Consider the following 19592-nt stretch of genomic DNA (forward strand, 5'->3'; position numbering starts at 1 on the left):
TTCATTTATTTATACTTTAAATTTCTTATACATGTATTAATTGTTTTAAATAATTTTTTTAATCATGAATATCGCTTCCTACATTATGCTTTTTCTCTATTATTTATCTAACTCTTATATTTGATTGTCTATAAAAAATAATAATTTAGTCAAGTAAAATATCGAAAAATGATATAATTTTAACTTTCATTTCTTAATTCATGGGTTGTGGTGTGGACCGACCTAACAAAGAACGATGTAGAAATAGAAATAATTTGAATTATTAGTTACGTTTGAGACCCTAATATACGCCATTACAAGCTAGCAGACCTATAATTTCAGCAATAAACTAGCATGTGTATGCACGGGACTTTCCATTTTTATTTTTTCTAGATAATTAATATAATTGTCATTATATTTGTCTAAATTAATTTAAGGAATATATATTTAACTATTAAGTTTTATATAATAGAATTGGATATATGTGGATAACTCGTTTTAAAAATTATTTTGATGGTCTCCTATCTTTAAACATGTGAAAGAATGATTAGAAATTTTAAAAAAAAAGATAAGGAGCTCTGAAAGGAAGAAGTTCAAACAGACTGTGTAAATTAAAATAATAAAATTTACTTATAAAAAAATATATTTATATTTTAAATTTTAATGTTAAAATAATCGAATTTCATCTAAAACACGCTATTAATTTTAGACTACAATTTTCTAAACTATTATAAATAGACATGTGTTAAAATTTTAAGTGAAGGTGAATTAAACTATGCAAAAACAAAAAGTCGTTTTCTATTTCTCTTCAATTTATTTATTTTTCTAAATTTTACAAAAATATTTTACATAGACTTTGAATTTTGATCTAAATTTTTTATGGAAGATTCTCATTATTATTTCATGCTTTCAACAAATTTTCATGTCATTTGAAGTTCTTTTAAATATACTCTCACTTTTATCTTAAGTTTAGATACATATGATGTAAAGATTAACAAACAACAAACAAAAATGAAAGTTTATCAAAAATCCAAAATGAACTAACCTTGAAGGTGGATTCGACGTCGAAATAAATCATTGTTGCCGATGAGGGGTAAAAGAGAAAGCACTCATACTCCAAAGAGTACATGTGCACAAAACCAATCAGTCAAAACAAAAGAAAATTATACCTAAAGTAATTAATCAATGTGCATATTTGTTTAAAATGAAAGAAAAATTATCTGTGTTGGTCGCTAAAAGCTTCTTCATATAAGGGTTTGAGCAGAGAAAACAAACTCAAAAACGCAAAAAAAGTCACGAATGAAGAAAAGAGCAACAACACAGAAAATGGAGAGAAAAACACAGAAAATACGAATAAGAAATGTGCAAGATGCTTTGTTATTTTGCAAAATTTAACCCTAGAAACACATATTATCTTAGTTATTTTATTAATCAAAACAATAAAGGGTTTTATAGCCTTAATTTTACTAAGAACTATTGCATAAAGCCTATCGAAAAGAAATATATTTTCAGTGACAATTTTAAAATTTGTTTCAAACTTTATGCCTCAGTTCACAATAAAATCAAAGCAAAAATAGTCTATGGTACTGGTTTTCAAAACAACTAAGATCATAGAACTGGCTAGAGGACTTCCAATTGAAAAGTCAACCTACAACATCAGGACCTAATGACAATGGTTCTGCATAGAACCAAAGCCATAGACCTTGTACAAAGCCCTTGTTAGTTTCACAAGATCTTATGATAGGAATTTTGTAAATAATTGATGCCATAAGCTTCAGTTTGAAAAGGCATGGTTATTTGGCATCTTTTAGGCTTCAATTTTTGTTTAACTGAGGCCAAAAACAATATATGACTTCAAATTTTTAAGAACCAAAACCTATATGTTCGTAGAAATTGCAAAATTATCACCGCTCCTTTTTATGCTTTGATTTTGTTGAAACTAAAGTATAATAGACACGTTAGGAACTCTCTCTTTTTTCACTAGTGTCACCTCCTAACAATGTTAATACTCATTTATAAAAAAGATTACATGATTTTAATTTAAACAAAACTCACGACAGGTAGTATTTTTTAAACTGCATATAACACAAATTTAACCATATTAAATTCATTTAACACTGAAACTTTATTACACCAAAAACAAATATTAAGATCAAAATAAATGAAAGCCTACCAAAATGGTAATTAAAAAAAAAATCAAAATGTTCAATTTTCAAAAACACAATAGTAACTAATTTTTTCATCTGCTTAAATAAAAATCGTTCTAATAAAATTTATAACCAACACATACTATTAATTTATAAAGCTAATGATGCTTCATATTACTTTATAATGAATGAAACACTAGAGCAAAAGATAATTGAAAGCAAGTGCTTGGTTTCAACGTCAGTAGGTAATTAATAAAAAGTAATCAACAAAACATTAATAATTGGTCGCAAGCTACTTAAGAAGATCTCTATTTTATTTAAATAAACTCTTTATTAAATAATAGTTTATTCCTAATGCATATCTAAATTTTATATAGGTATCAACAAAGTATTCAGCCTATTAAAAGTGTATTTAGACTTTGGATGTATGTTTGACACGCCTTAACTTCAGTCTAACATTTACCTTTATACTTGTCATTGTGTTCAAAGTGTGACTTCAATTTTTGGACCAAACTTTCATTAAAGAAGCTATTGGAATAACCTTTTACATCAATACTCATGTTATTTGTTCGGTGCTTATATCTTTCTTTAGTTTATGTTATATGAATCATTAAATCATTTAAGGATTCATATATGCACTGTATTTGAATTTCATGTTATCGTAGTTATTCATTAGTACGTTGCATTATACTATACGGTACAAATTTATGCTATTTATAATGGTAATTTATTTTTCATTTAATAAAAACTATTCGAAGGAAACAAACTCAATGCTTAACTTTAGTACATAACATTATTATGATACGGTGGAAAAATAGTGACCAAGGACAAGTCTTTCTCATAATTCACAATTTCAAAATCAAAAACCCAAATAAATTAGACGTAAAATTTACTTTAATATAACGTGATAATTACTTTCGCTTTGCGATGATGACTGCCATAGATATTATTTATACAATTTTACAGAGTTAATATTAATTTTCATTTCTAATCTCGAAGACAAATGGCTGTATAATAACATGATAATTCAGTAATTATTTGTGATATATAAATACAAGTTTAGCATCAAAATTATATTTACAAACTTTTTGACGATATGCTACGTACGGTGGGAGATAGGAGTGCGAGGGTAAAATATTTTGTTTATTTATACACTAAATGGCCTTGTTTTTGTGAGAAGGAATTTGTGAAATAACTAGATTTGACAGAAGTAAAAATCTAGAAGATCAAACAGTGTCGAATTTGGAAGCACATTTTTTCTGCGTTTGTTGCTTGCGTTTCCATGGGACCACTTGCTTAAAGCTTTCATAAATGCTTGCCTGCAGTTGTAAAATTATAATTATATGATGAGATATCAACCTAACCCACCCATTGCAACAGAGGACGATTAAATACACAGACGGTGCAGCTAAAAATAAAAATAAAATATCTAACCAACCAACATGGACGAACCAATTATGCAAGAATTTATGTTCATAAGTCTCAGGATAATGTCCAACATTTCAACCAAGAGAAAATACTGTTCCTTCAAAATCACCTTTCATCATTGACTTGTATGATTTGCAAGATCTACAAAAGTATTATGATGGGGATGTTCTCAAAATGTTTTTTGTTTTTTCCAAAAGCCAACAAGAATTTCTCAACCGCAACTACTAGGAATATCTGAAAGTAGAAATAAATATATTGATACAGGTTTTTATATAATATTTTGACCCAACATATATTATTATTTTTATTAAATTTAGAGTATCTCAATATAATAAAAAATAAATAATAAATCAATAGAAAAATAATATATGTATTGTATCAAATGTTCAGAAAAAGATCTGAATCAGAATATATTTTTCCATAAATTTATTATCTGTGTACTGTAACAATTACACTTATTTGAGGTGTTTTATAGTGGCGCAGGCAACGACACTGACGCTTTTTCTTCGGCCAGGTATAGTGAAAGTCCAGCCCAAATGTTGTTATCGTTTGACTGTTTTAATCTCTCGACTCAGAAAAAGTAACCAAATCTTTCCATTCTTGCGTAGTTGTAGGGTAAGGTACACTTATCTTAAGAAAATCAAAGACGGAAAGTACTCTCAAAAATCGAAATCACTAACTTTTTTCTTACAGTGAAAATAAAAGACAATAAGCTTTTATAATTTCGGTGGCCTTATTTTAAGCCACCTATATAATATGATTAAAGCAAACATCAATATTTATATAGTCTTAGTCAAACAGCACTTTTCTCCATCAAAAATCATAATGCATACCTAATACCTTAGCTGGCTCTGCTTTATGCATGCATGATTTGGATAACATGATCCTTTAGGCGACTAAAAAAATGTGATAAGTTGTTTAAACGTACACAACTATTCATATTTATATTTATATATATTAAAGAAATTTGACACAATAATCCATGATTGAAAATATATAAAACAACGTATACTGAATAAATGAAGAAAACTACAGTAAATAATTTCCGGCAAGGGTAAAACGAAGCGATTGTCGATTTCAGAATATGACTTACCCATAACTGTGACCTTTGCTTGGAGAGAGTCCAGAAGGTTCCTCTTCTGGGAACCCTTGTGATCTTCACGTTAGACATTGTAGAAGAAGAACAGTGAGGTGAAAAGTCAAAACTGCCCTCGCCGTCGTCGGTTGTAATCTTCTTGTAGCCGCCCCACCTCGAGGACCCAAAGTTGGAATTCCAGTAACCCCTGGGAGTCCTATAGGAGGTGGTGAAGGACACGGCTCGGCCCACGTAAGGCCCATCCAAGACGGTTGTAGGAGAAGGCCCGTCGACGTTGGTGTCCAACAAAAACAACAACCTGGGAGGCAGCTCCAGTGTTTTTTTAACACTGTTGTCGGGCTCCGAGTCGGTGTGGGAATACCTGGGCTTCCCCGGTGCTTCCTCCCACTTGAAAGGAACCGAAATCGTGTTCTGCGGCGGCGACAGCGGAGGAGGAGTGTCCGCCGCCATGTTTGGCCGTGAGATCAAGAGAGGAAGCTTTGTCGGCGTGTAGGTTGGTTCGTGAACAAGATCACACTTGTTCTCGGAGTCTGACTCCATCATTGGTTGCTGTTACTGATTCTCTCTCTCTTTCCAAGAGTGAGAGTGTGGAGGTAGCTAAGTAGCGTGGTGGTAGGGGCAGCTTGTGATGAGATAGTGAAATGGGTCTGTGTGGTTTTATAGAGATGGAAACTTGTCGTTGAGTTAATTGGTAGAGAGAGAGAGAAAAGGAGTTTATGTGCATTGTGGTTGTTATGGAGAAGTATAAGGAGTGTAATATGGTCCTTTGAAAAGTCATGGAGATGACATAAATTACGTGTGTTTGGTTTGCGACCTAGTTGTGGACTTTTTGGTAGTAAAGATGAGAAGTATAGAAAAAGGAAAAGAACAAGTCACACTCTATTCTACCCCAATTGTAGGGTAACCGCAGGTACCACTTGATGCAAATCTTCACTCTCTCCTTCATAATTCACCATACTCACATCACTACTACATCATTTTCACCATTTCCATATACAATTCACCTTAATAACTTTCACTTTAAAAAAAATAATTAAAATTGTAATTAAATATTAAAAATAATATTTACTTTCAACACTCAAAATACTACATCTATGATTTTTTTTTATAAAGTCAAAATACTACATTTATTCACATGTTTTATCCTTTTGGATAGGTTAATCCATAAACGTGAGTGACAACTTCCTTGATACATAATTTATTATTGACTAAAATTTGTCAAAGGTTTAAAATTAAAATAGAAAAAGTAATTAAGAAGCAAAATCCATATAAATTATATTTTTAATAATATTCATGAATAATAAAAATGTAATAAAAAATAATAGTTGTGGGTGTATAATTAGTGTATCCATTTCTTTATTTAAATGTGTTTTGTCCTTGTGTTGAAATAGTAAACATGAAAGTGAATCATGAAGACTGTAAGATACATTATCATGAGGTTTGGTTAGGCACATCTTCCTAAAGATGAGTTAGCTAGATACGTATATTGAGGAGTTTTTCTTTTAATATCTGTTTCGTACGCCTCAATAATATTATATGATTTAGATCTTTCCGCAATTTATTACAAGTTGCGCTTAAAAGGAACAATAATTCTAATGAAAAATATACTACAATAAATTAATAAATTAAGTATCAATATATTTATTTTTAGCATGCACTGAGAATCTAAACAGAAGTTGCACTTTTATATATTTTTTGAGTTAGAAGGAAGAGACGTGGACAAATTCTATTTGATACATTTTACAAACAAGAGTTTTATTCTTAATGTGCATGCAGACTGAATGCCATTATTACGAGAGAAGCTTGTCAAAACGAAATGGCCACTGGCAGAGTCAAAGAAAAGAACATGCCTTTATGATGAAGTAGAAATGAAAAAAAAAAGAAGAAAACATTTATGAAAGAAAGAAGAAGAATAATTAAAATTTATGCTAATTATTCATTTGATCTGGGGGCTGTAAAGGAGTTTTTATTTTTTTATTGTTGATCCCAGAATCTTTTGAGGTAATTTTCTAAATACTTTACGTTCTCCATGAATAAGATTTGGGATATGAAGACAATGAATGTGTTTTTTCTTTTAAAATGGGATAAATTAATTTTAAATTATTAAGCATAATGCAATGCACACGATTCTACATCTAAAATTATATAATAATTAAAAGGTATATATATATTACAAAAAGAATTGATGGAAGGTACGTGACATAAACACTAGCCAACTAGGAAAAAAAGTTGGATCCGACAAAAAAAAAGTTCCAGCTAATAAAAGTTGTAAAGGAAACAAAAGGAAGGGATAAGAGAATACCAATGCACTAATACTAGGTCCTTTTCACTCTATCTTGTTTGGCACCATTATTTTATATATATAAAGATATTATCTGTTAAAATAAAGTTGCATGATAAATAAAATGACGATTTGAAAATTATATAAAAATATAAACTTGAATTTTTTATATTTCTGAAAAGTGGTTTAATTTATAGAAGTTTTCATTTAGTTAAATTTATTTTTTGAATAACAAAGTTATTGAAATTTTCGTTTTATAAATTTCTCATTAATTGGTACGAATTGATCCTACACATGATCATAACAACAATGAGATAATAAAGACTCCATCGTGAAATTAACTTTATTTTCTTTTTTCTCTCTATTTATGTAGAAAGACCACTTACTAATTTTATTTCTTTTATTATATTTGTTATGTTTTGATGGTTTATTATTGAAACCATGGTTCTCACGCGATGGCCAAAAAATGTTTTTGATGGAATTTTATTATTTTAAAATACATCAATCATTTTTATATTAATTTTAGTCTTCTTTTTTTGTTATAATTTCATTCATTTTAAATGTTTATTTTTTTTTAACTTTTATTCTGTATTTGGTTTTCTTTTTCTTGTTTTTATTGTAGGAATTAAAGTGGGTTTTAATAAAATTCCGAAAAAGAAAGCATGATAGACCAAATAATTGGGATACAAATAATAGTAACTATAAGAATAAATAAAGTGATTGGAATCTTCTAGAGTTAAAACTGAATTCGGAAAGATTAATTATCATATGGTACAAAAATAATTATTTTTAATTAAGGTTGGGAATATCTGTTTATCAATTTCATATTCATGTCATTAAATCTTGGTTCTTGCTCAAAACATTTTATGGTTGTTGTTGATCCTGAAATTGTTTCTGAAAAATGTTGTTCAACTGGAGCTTGACATGTACCAAATAATTGCGCCGGTTTCCTTGCAGATGAAGAATAGTAGGGCTGCATTTATATTATTTCCCCTCTGAACATGAGAAATATATGTGATAAAATTATGTGCTCTTTTAACACTAAATAAATGAGGAAATCAGGCACAATGAAAATAAAACAGTCAGAATCAATTCACTTGGTGACATCTGCAGTTCTTGTTGCTGAATAATGTATTTCAGACATTATCTATAAAACTACCTGGTACAATATGCATGCTGCCATTGCATGAATCAATACTATAAAGACCTGCCATACCGCTTGAGAAATTACAACAATATTTCCCAAGATTTGAATCGAATTAAGGGTAATTCCCCATATCATTCTAAAAAACAGCATTATAAACATATATGACATCCCAATTTGACATATCATATTTCAATAATTATATATTTTTCACAAATAAATTAATATTAAAAGAAATTATATAGGCATACGATAATTACATATCAATGATTTTTATTATATAATACATAATTTTATAAAACAGACAAGTCAACAAAACAGTTTGAAGTACAAATCGATTTGTATCCATCAGATAAGCATACGACATTACTTTTAATGGAACTCAGATTTTAAAGGTTTGAGAAGAGTACAGTAGTGATGGTTATGGGTAGTATAGGAGTTGAGGAAGATACATGACTAAGCTTTCGTTTTCAAATTTCTCCATCGTAATAAATCTGACAACTATTTATATACTGAATTTCCTCCTTCAATTTCGTTTAGATTGATTTTTTAGCGAGTTCAAAATATAAATGGTATAATATAGCACCGACAGGTATAAGTTGGATGCCAAAACTACAACATCTTTCATCTTCCTGAGAACTTAATGGCTGGAACCACTTGCAGTAGAAGTGTTGAACCGACAGGGAACATGTCTATTGCTTCATGCTTGACAACCTAGTCCATCGTCACCATTATCTCCCAATCTCATGCTGCACTCCATATATGCATATATGCATGCATGCTTGTTTTTATGATTTGAAAAGTTCTGCAGAAGATTATGATAGTGAAACAGCCCAACTGTAACAGCACCAAGCTTAAACATTTTAATGAGTGCACTGTTAAAGGCAGAATGAATGAAGTAAATGTTAAAAGTCTAATTATAGAGCTAAGGGCAGAGTGGTATTTCTTCAGGTTGTTAGAATCTCTCATAGATGTGTTTCTCTGTTTTGTGACGTGTATGGAAACTACTATATGTATGAGATATTTTTCATCAATAAAGGGAGTAAGAATTATCCAACACCTTTTTCTTTATTTTGTTTTCTATTGGAGGAAGTCTAACCTGTAAAATAGGCATTTCACTATGTTAGATATTCCAAAACATTTAACTTGTGATTCTGAAAATCATGATCTAAACTTTCCATATAATCATGCATAGTGTCGATCCAATCTCAAGATTTTTGAAAGGCTATTCACATATTCAGATTCAGTTATATGTACAGCAGCTTACCACTCTGACTAGTCATTGTTATAGCCTTGTCATTGATGCATGTTGGTCTGGCCTTTTTCCAGAGAAACTGTTTTGTCAATAACCCTTGGTAATTCAAAATATTTAGGTATATCAAGAGGGGCGATCGGATGGATTTTAAGACAATCCTTGAAAAGTAAATCAACATCATTTATTATTGGAAGCTTTGAAGATGTAGTTTATTTTCCATGTAATATTTTAGCAACAACTAAATCTTTCTTTTGCATGAACGGAAGGTGCCAATGTTTGAGAAAATGGATGAGCAACTTCTGGATGCAATGTGTGACAAACTCCAGCCAGTGCTATACACAGAAGAAAGCTGCATTGTCCGGGAAGGAGATCCTGTTGACGAGATCCTGTTGATGAGGCGTTATAGTAAAAAGAAGCTGGAAGAGTCTCTGAGAGAAGAAGAGAATCGTTTGCAAGGTGCATTAGCCAAAGCAGGTGGTAGCTCACCTAGTCTAGGTGCCACAATATATGCTTCAAGGTTTGCAGCTAATGCACTCAGACTTTTACGTAGAAATAGCACAAGAAAGACCAGGGTGCCAGAAAGAATATCACCCATACTGCTGCAGAAGCCTGCTGAGCCTGATTTTACTTCTGAAGAACAATAGTTGTAGACGAATAAAGGTTGCGGATGCCTGGTTCTGCAAGACAAGAAAAAAGGATGAAAGTGAAGGAAATATTAACATGAAAATGACCTTTTTGATAGAGGGCCAAAATGGCATTTCGTTTATTTGTTTTATTTTGTAAGTTAGTGTAACATGTAATGTCTATAAAATATAAACTATGAAGTTGTATATATATACATCATACATATAAATATACGATTGTTGCAGAAGTCTTTTCATTCGTGAATGAAGCACAAAATGAACTATTTTTTCACATCCTGATTTCTTTATTTCTGCTTGCTGGATGATGGGAGGTGCCTGATATTTCAAACATGAAACGGGAAAATCTTCCATACAATAACTTTAATGCTGTCTCTACTGTGATACTTGCATTTGGAGAAGTTACTATTATTTTAAAAAATTGTTGTTGGTGAATATTTCCCGACATGTTCTACCCATTTTTTTCCTAAGTAAATAAATGACAAATGGAAGAAGATTAATTGAATATGGCTAAGAAGAACAACCTCTCTGATTTTATGTAAGAGAATAATAAATGTCTATTACTACTGGTATTCTAGATGTTAATTAGACCAACAAGACCATAAACAACTTTTAATAAACTTGCAAACAAGTAAATAAGTTTGGTTAAACCTTCAGTTCAATACATTAACAACTACTTTTTTGTATTTGACCTTATCATGTGTACATATGACTTATTTTAATAAAAAAAATAGGATTAAATTTGGATGTATTTAGTTATGTCCCTAATAAATTTGTATGGTCTATTAAGTACTAAAACTTTTATATTTTTCATTCCGTATTTGCCATTTAATGTTTTTGTTATGTGGATAATGTGGTTATCTTGTTTCTTCATCTTATTTAGTTGTTGCCAACTGTTATTTTATAATTGGTTTAATACCTATTTTGATTCCTAAAGTTTACTAAATTTGTTCAAAGTGATTCTACATTTTTTTTCAGATGTTCATAGTTATTTCATATTTTGTACAAACGGTTCAATTTCGTCTTTTTTGCTTACGGCGTTAAAAACAATAACGATATAATTGCCTCCTAACAAAACTGAATAAGTTGTCTAATTATTGATTGTGTGACACGTTGAGGGCCTTAAGGGCGGTGAGCATTAAGGGCGGCGAGCCTTCAACCATAGCAGTAGCGAGCCTTTGACGATACTGAGAAAGGAATGTAATGAGGCAGGGAGAAAATTTCGATCACAAATATGAAACCTAAACCACAGTACAGTTAACTCTATTAAAAATAAAATAAGTTCATTATATTTAAACTGAATTATTAAACAGATAACTAGGTTTTAGTAAAAATAGTTTTAAGTTTTTTTAAGTACAAAAGAGTATAAATAAACTATAATTTAGAGTTTTTAAGTAAATTGTGCCTAGCCCTACCTACTTTATACATACCTGCTTTATAACATTGTGTTTTCTCGCACTTTTTTACAGGTCAGGATTCATTCGGAATTGCGTCATAGGAATGTTGTAGAACTTTGTGACTAGTAATATCCTATTAAAAAGCTTGCTTTGGAAGGAAAAAAAGAGGTTTCTAAAGTGTGGTTCCTTTGTAGGTATAAGACTTCTCATCACATGGGTTTGATTTTGGAGCACTGCGTTGGAGGTGATTTGCTCACCATCTTACAACAATTGCACAAGGTACACAATGTTTTTGATAGGGTGGTAAGGGTTTATGAGAATGAAATGGTGAGGCGGTTAGAGGGTGTTTGTAACTTAGTAGTGGTCAGGTTAGGGGTGACCTTTATAAGAAGGTTGAGGGCTATGGTAAAGGGTTAGGTTTTTTATATTAGTTGTATAGATAGGAGGTTGTTCCTATAGAGGGAAAGTGTTCCCTTGAGAGTTTAGTGTTGTACATCTGTATTCTTTGATTACAAGAATAATATACAGTATTGTTTTTCCAATTTCTATGTTGGTGAGTGTTGAAAGCGAGTGGGATAGATTCCTAAACTAAAGAAATCTATCAAATTGGTTCGACCTGTCGGTTCCTTGGGAGAGGAACGAGATGGAAGCAAGAATGAACGCTGTGGAGGGAAGGCTGGATTCGCTGGAAACAACGGTGGAGGAATCGAAGGCTGAAACACGGGAGATACACCAAGAAATTAAAGAAATCACGCGAATTCTTCGAAAAAGGGCGAGGAACCACGACAGGAGCTCAGAGGGGAGCCAAGAATCAGTGAATGTAGATCGGTTAGGAAAGAAAGAGGGGTCAGAGGAAGAATTGGAGGAGGAAAGGGGCGAAATGCAACGAAATTGGATGAAGCGGATGGAATTGCCCACTTGAGGGGCTAGACACGATGGGGTGGATTTCGAAGGCAGAGAAGTTCTTTGATATTGAGAGTGTCATTGAGAAGGACAGGCTCAGGTTAGCGTACATCTGGAGGGAGGTACGAGTTATTGGTTTAGGTTCTGGAAAAAGAAAACCAAGAACCCTTGGGACGATTTGACGGAAGCGCTGATAAGGAGGTTCGGAGGGAGGAATAGAGGGTTTGTCTTTGAGAAGCTAGCTGTTGTAAGCTAGAAGGGAACGGTGGATGAGTACATTCAAGAGTTTGAGATGCTTGTGGCTCAAGTTAATGGAGTGACAGAGGAGCAGTTGCTGGTATATTTTCTTACGGGGTTACAAGGGGACATTAGAAACCGGATTAGACCCCACAACCTAAGAGACCTATTAACAGCGATGGAGGTAGCCCGAGACGTAGAGGAAACTGGAAATAACCCAAGTATGAGTGGAGGAACTACTATCAAGAACAATCCGTCATGGGGAAGATATTAGTTAGGTTCTGGGGCGGTCTCCAGGGCCGAAACGTTTAAGGGTAGTCAGAATGGGCAGGGGACAACTACTAGTGGGAGTACTGCAAGGAAGGAAGGAACGATAAATATGATGACTTCCAAAGCTGGGAGTAATACGATAGGGGACACGCGGAACAAAGGGTGAGGAATCTTCCTTACCCAAAGTATGTGAAGAGGAGGGAGGAAGGAAGGTGCTTTCATTGTGGGGGGCCCTACAGCCCAGGGCACAGGTGCCCAGAGAGAAGCATGCAAGTTATGATAATGGCAGAAGATGATGAAGGAGGGGAGGACGAGGAGGAAGAAGAGATGGAACAGAAACGTATGGAGTTGTCTTATTTTTCAGCGGGTGGCCTAACCCAAACCAACACGATGAAGCTACAAGGTTGGGTGCAGGGGAAAAACATATTGGTCTTAATAGACAGTAGGGCCAGTCACAACTTCATTTCGACAAGGCTGGTGGAGGAATTGAAGTTGAAAGTGGAAGAAACACCTCCCTATAAGGCGTGCCTCGGAGATGGGCAGAGGAAGACCACCCAAGGGTGTTGTAACAATGTTTCGTTACTTTTGGAAGGAGTGGAAGTCAAGGAGAAATTCTACCTATTCGAGTTAGGAGGGGTAGATCTCATATTGCGGGTGGCTTGGCTAGCATCGTTAGGAGAAGTTACAATAAACTGGGAGAATTTGACAATGAAGTTTGGTCAGATGGATGAGGAGGTGTTGATCAGGGGGGACCCTACCTTAACTAGAAGGGTGGTATCCCTAGAGGCGTTGTTGAAGGAAACAAAGATAGAGGTAGTTGCCTTGGTTTTGGGGTTGGGTCAGACAGAGTTAGAAGATGGAGGTGAGGGAAGGGCGCAACTGACTCACGACCAAGCTGAAGACTTGGAGCAAACCTAGGCAAGTTTGATGGGATTTTCAGGGAAGCCGAAGGTCTTCCTCCTATTATACCCTTAGACCAAAAAATACCCATCAAGGAAGGAATAGATCCGATCAATGTGAAACCTTACATATATCTCCATTTGATGAATTCTGAGATAGAGAAACAGGTGGCAGGAATGTTAGAAATGGCATCATTAGACCTAGCAACAACCCTTACGCCAGCCTTGTGATTTTGGTGAAGGAAAGGGATGACAACTGGAGATTTTATATTGATTATAGAGCTCTCAATAGGGCTACAATACCTGACTTGTTTATAATACCGGTGATTGAAGAGTTGTTAGATGAGCTGCAGGGTGCAACATACTTTTCGAAAGTGGATTTGAGAGTTGGACACCATTAAATTCGCATGAGGGAGGAGGACATCTAGAAAACAACATTCAGGACTCACCAAGGTCACTACAAGTTCTTGGTTATGCCTTTCGGGCTTTCCAATGTCCCTGCCACTTTCTAGTGCATGATGAACACCTTTTTAAGGCCTTTTCATAGGCATAGTGTCCTAGTTTTCTTTGACGACATAATGATTTACAGTAGGACATAGGAGAGCATAGGAGGCACCTCAGAAAGGTGCTGGAAATGTTGGCCCATCGGCAGTTCTTTGCAAACAAGAAGTGTGAATTTGGGAGGAGGCACATCAGATATCTGGGTCACATGATTTCAAAATTAGGGGTGTAAATTGATAGTGAGAAGGTGTCAGTAGTGGTAGATTGGCTTGAACCTAGAAACATTAAAGAGTTTAGAGGCTTCTTAGGCCTTACGGGCTACTACAGGAGGTTTATAAGAGATTATGGCAAGATAGCGAAGCCACTGACTGATCTGCTGAAGGAAAGGCAATTCGGTTAGGGAGTAACTACTATGAAGGCCTTAAAGGAGGCTATTACCACAACCCTTGTGTTGGCCTTGCCAGACTTCGCACAAACGTTTCATGTGGAGTGTGACGCTTCTGATAGAGGGGTGGGGGCAGTCCAATCCTACCTTCTTGAATCTCTTTTGGAAGGAATTGTTTAGGCTGCAGGGTACCCAACTTCTTATGAGCACAACCTATCACCCAGAGATGGATGGGCAGACCGAAGTGCTCAACCGAATACTGGAGGGTTATCTGCGTTGTTTTAGCTCTAATAAGGCTAGATGTTACGTACCTGAGTATGGGACGTAACCAGTAGGCTCAATCACACACTCTCAGTGATAAGGAACAATGGAAATTTACTGAATATACCTCTGTTATTGAATAGAAATACTGAATCAAAGATAACAACCAATAACTGGGAGCAGGATCTCCGTCAATTACCTGAGAGCATAACCTCTCTTACAAAACTTGATAATCAAAATTCATATCCTTCCCCCTAGGTTTCCCCTATGTTATTCCTAATCACTCCCTCCCGAAAAGGTAAAGAATAAAAGTAATTACGCCTATTTATTATGATTATCTGGTAAGAATATCTTTATCCTTATTTATCCTATTTAACTTATATGTAATAATATCTTGAGATATGACCATAAATTCAAATAAATGTCTCGTCCATCCTAACTGCAATGTCAGTTAGGATGCTCCCCACTGCTCCCAACCGTTCGGTCCTCTTACTCTCTTCCTTCTACCGCTCGGCACTGCTCCTAACCGTTCGGTCCTCTTTCTCTCTTCCTTCTACCGCTCGATTAGGTCCCTCTCCACCTTCTATCATCCGGTCTGCTCGCTCCTTGTTATTAACTGTTCGGCCATCGTGCTTCACCCTTTCCATCGTTCGGCCCATGTCCTCTACCGTTCGGTTCCCTTCTTTTTCTCTCCTATATCTCTTTCTCTCGTATACTCGCCAGCCCCTAACACTATAATTCACAAGCCAAAGCAGCTATATCTCCGGTTAGCTGAAACTTGCATAGATGAGAGGGAACCAGAAAATGTCACAGAATCACTCACAAGGCCATAGTGGAAAGAAGCTATGGACAATGAGTATAAGGCACTCATGTCAAATCAAACTTGGGTTTTGGTACATATCAAGACCAAGAAAACATCATTGATTCTAAATGGGTCTTCAAAACCAAGTACAAAGCATATGGGAAAACTGAAAGGAGAAAAATAAGATTAGTTGCAAAAGGATTTCAACAAACAACTGGATTGGACTATGAAGAGACTTTCAATCCAGTTGTCAAGGCTAGTACAGTTCGAATCATACTTTCAATTGCAGTACATCTCAATTGGGAGGTCAAACATTTGGACATAAACAATGCATTCTTAAATGGCTACCTCAAAGAAAGTGTGTTTATGCATCAACCAGAAGGATTTGTAGACCTAACTAAACCTGAACATGTGTGCAAGTTAACTAAGGCAATCTATAGATTGAAACCGGTCTCAAGAGCCTGGTTTGACAGCTTAAAAAAAGCTCTTTTCAACAAATGGCACCGTTGTCGAGGATTAGGTCGTCCTGGAAATCATATTCACTTTGCTATGCATAGCTTTTGTAAAATAGTCCTTGATTCTTTGTTGTTTGCATGCCTTTTTATTCCTTCTCATCTATCTTAGTCTAAAATGTTCATATCTGATCTAAATATGCTTATGAATTTTAATATGGAGATCTTCGAAATTTTTGGTATGAACGAATTGCAGGATAGTATGCTTTCCGAAGAGTCTATTCATGACCTTGCGTATGACATGGTGAAAGCTTTACAATAGGTTTAACCGTCTTAGTTTAGTCTGTTTTTCTACTTTTAGCTTTTATGATTCTTATCCTAAGCACTTGTGATATACAGGTTTTTACATTCAAAAGGAATCATTCACTATAATATTAAACCATCGAATATTCTATTCGATGAATATGGATGCGCAAAGGTACATTTGCTTGGTTTAGTTTTTAAAATCAATTTGACCTAATTCTAAATGAAGTGTGAACTTATTCTTTCCTTAATTATTGCAGTTATGTGATTTTGGATCGGCAAAAGAGTTGAAAAATATATCAACTCATTCTTCCTCGGTATGTTTTTAAATCTTTAATGTACTAAGTTTCTTGGTTCAATATTTTTTTTTCTTTTTCCTTTAGTTTGGAGTTGTATAAGGTTTTACTCTGGTTCCTTCTAGGTTCTTTTTCATTCTTTTCAATTTCAGAGTTAGTTAGCTTTTTCTTCAGTTAGTCTAGTTCTTCAACTGAATTTTTCTGAGCACGAGAGTGACAGGCCGTGAGTCTTTGGTGAATTCTGGTACCAATTTTGTATTTAGTTCTTGATTTTAATGAAGTTTCATGTTCCTTTTGAATTCTTGCCCAAATTTAAGTTTCTGCTCTGAATGTTTGATCTGAATGTTTACTTATCTTTAATTTTCCAGTACATAATTCTTGTCATTTACGATATGAATGTTTGTATACCTTTTTAGGTACCACTTGCAACACGCGGAACACCCTGTTACATGGCTCCGGAACTTTTTGAAGATGTTGGAATCTATTCATACGCATCAGATTTATGGGCGCTAGGCTGTGCCTTATATGAGTGTTTTGCAAGAAGACCGCCCTTTATGGGAAGAGAATATAATAATATAAAATCCATTCTTTCAGATCCTATTCCACCTCTTTGTGGTCATCCCAGTCAACATTTTGTTGATTTAATCAATTCTCTGTTGGTAAAGAATCCACCAGAAAGAATACAGTGGCCTGAACTTTGTTCACATCCGTTCTGGAGAACAAAAATTCCTCCTGTGACTCTGCCTGCATTTGATTTGAATGAGAATGCCGAAGATGAAGCACCTGCTGCTCAACCTGCAGATATGGCAAACCTTGATTTTAATGAGAATGTAGAGAATGCCGAAGATGAAGCACCTGCTGCTCAACCTACAGATATGGAAAACCTTGATTTTATTGAGAATGCCGAGAATGCCGAAGATGAAGCACCTGCTGCTCAACCTGCAGATATGGCAAACCTTGATTTTAATGAGAATGCAGAGAATGCCGAAGATGAAGCACCAGCTGCTCAACCTACAGATATGGCAAACCTTGATTTTATTGAGAATGCCGAGAATGCCGAAGATGAAGCACCTGCTGCTCAACCTGCAGATATGGCAAACCTTGATTTTATTGAGAATGCCGAGAATGCCGAAGATGAAGCACCTGCTGCTCAACCTGCAGATATGGCAAACCTTGATTTAATGAGAATGCAGAGAATGCCGAAGATGAAGCACCTGCTGTTCAACTTGCAGATATGGCAAACCTTGATTTTAATGAGAATGCCGAGAATGCCGAAGATGAAGCACCTGCTGCTCAACCTGCAGATATGGCAAACCTTGATTTTAATGAGAATGCAGAGAATGCCGAAGATGAAGCACCTGCTGCTCAACCTGCAGATATGGCAAACCTTGATTTTATTGAGAATGCCGAGAATGCCGAAGATGAAGCACCTGCTGCTCAACCTGCAGATATGGCATACCTTGATTTTAATGAGAATGCCGAAGATGAAGCACCTGCTGCTCAACCTGCAGATATGGCAAACCTTGATTTTATTGAGAATGCCGAGAATGACGAAAATGAAGCACCTGCTGCTCAACCTGCAGATATGGCAAACCTCGATTTTAATGAGAATGCAGAGAATGCCGAAGATGAAGCACCTGCTGCTCAACCTACAGATATGGCAAACCTTGATTTTATTGAGAATGCCGAGAATGCCGAAAATGAAGCACCTGCTGCTCAACCTGCAGATATGGCAAACCTTGATTTTAATGAGAATGTAGAGAATGCCGAAGATGAAGCACCTGCTGCTCAACCTACAGATATGGCAAACCTTGATTTTATTGAGAATGCCGAGAATGCCGAAGATGAAGCACTTGCTGCTCAACCTGAAGATGTGACAACCCTTGATTTTAATGAGAATGAAGAGAATGTCGAAGATCAAGCACCTACTGCTCAACCTGCAGATATGGCAAACCTTGATTTTATTGAAAATGCCGAGAATGCCGAAGATGAAGCACCTACTGCTCAACCTGCAGATATGACAAACCTTGATTTTAATGAGAATGCAGAGAATGCCGAAGATGAAGCACCTGCTGCTCAACCTGCAGATATGGCAAACCTTGATTGTATTGAGAATGCCGAGAATGTCGAAGATGAAGCACCTGCTGCTCAACCTGCAGATATGGCAAACTTTGATTTTAATGAGAATGCAGAGAATGCCGAAGATGAAGCACGTGCTGCTCAACCTGCAGATATGACAAACCTTGATTTTAATGAGAATGCAGAGAATGCCAAAGAAGAAGCACCTGCTGCTCAACCTGCAGATATGGCAAACCTTGATTTTATTGAGAATGCCGAAGATGAAGCACCTACTGCTCAACCTGCAGATATGGCACACCTTGATTTTAATGAGAATGCAGAGAATGCCAAAGATGAAGCACCTGCTGCTCAACCTGCAGATATGGCAAACCTTGATTTTATTGAGAATGCCGAAGATGAAGCACCTGCTGCTCAACCTGCAGATATGGCAAACCTTGATTTTATTGAGAATGCCGAGAATGCCGAAGATGACGCACCTGCTGCTCAACCTGCAGATATGGCAAACCTTGATTTTAATGAGAATGCAGAGATGCCGAAGATGAAGCACCTGCTGCTCAACCTACAGATATGGCAAACCTTGACTTTATTGAGAATGCCGAGAATGCCGAAGATGAAGCACCTGCTGCTCAACATGCAAATATGGCAAACCTTGATTTTAATTAGAATGTAGAGAATGCCGAAGATGAAGCACCTGTTGCTCAACCTACAGATATGGCAAACCTTGATTTTATTGAGAATGCCGAGAATGCCGAAGATGAAGCACCTGCTACTCAACCTGAAGATATGGCAAACCTTGATTTTAATGAGAATGCAGAGAATGTCGAAGACGAAGCACC

General features: G+C 35.1%; 1 protein-coding gene and 1 pseudogene across 1 annotated transcript; one reads left to right on the forward strand and one right to left on the reverse strand.

Annotated features, from left to right (window-relative positions):
* Positions 1-3136: 3136 nt before the first annotated feature.
* On the reverse strand, positions 3137-5367 carry LOC124820404 (uncharacterized protein At4g00950-like). Its single transcript, XM_047292078.2, has 2 exons — positions 4648-5367; positions 3137-3445 (listed from the first exon to the last, which is right to left on the reverse strand). Exons 1-2 carry the CDS (start codon positions 5191-5193, stop codon positions 3353-3355), a joined length of 639 nt encoding a protein of 212 aa, XP_047148034.2. The 5' UTR covers positions 5194-5367; the 3' UTR covers positions 3137-3352.
* Positions 5368-9614: 4247 nt separating this feature from the next.
* On the forward strand, positions 9615-9974 carry LOC148203934 (cyclic nucleotide-gated ion channel 1 pseudogene; annotated as a pseudogene).
* Positions 9975-19592: the final 9618 nt, after the last annotated feature.

Source organism: Vigna umbellata, chromosome 2 (genome assembly GCF_029865625.1).
Source record: "Vigna umbellata cultivar VRB3 chromosome 2, Vumbellata_1.0, whole genome shotgun sequence".
NCBI classification, from domain to species: Eukaryota; Viridiplantae; Streptophyta; class Magnoliopsida; order Fabales; family Fabaceae; genus Vigna; species Vigna umbellata.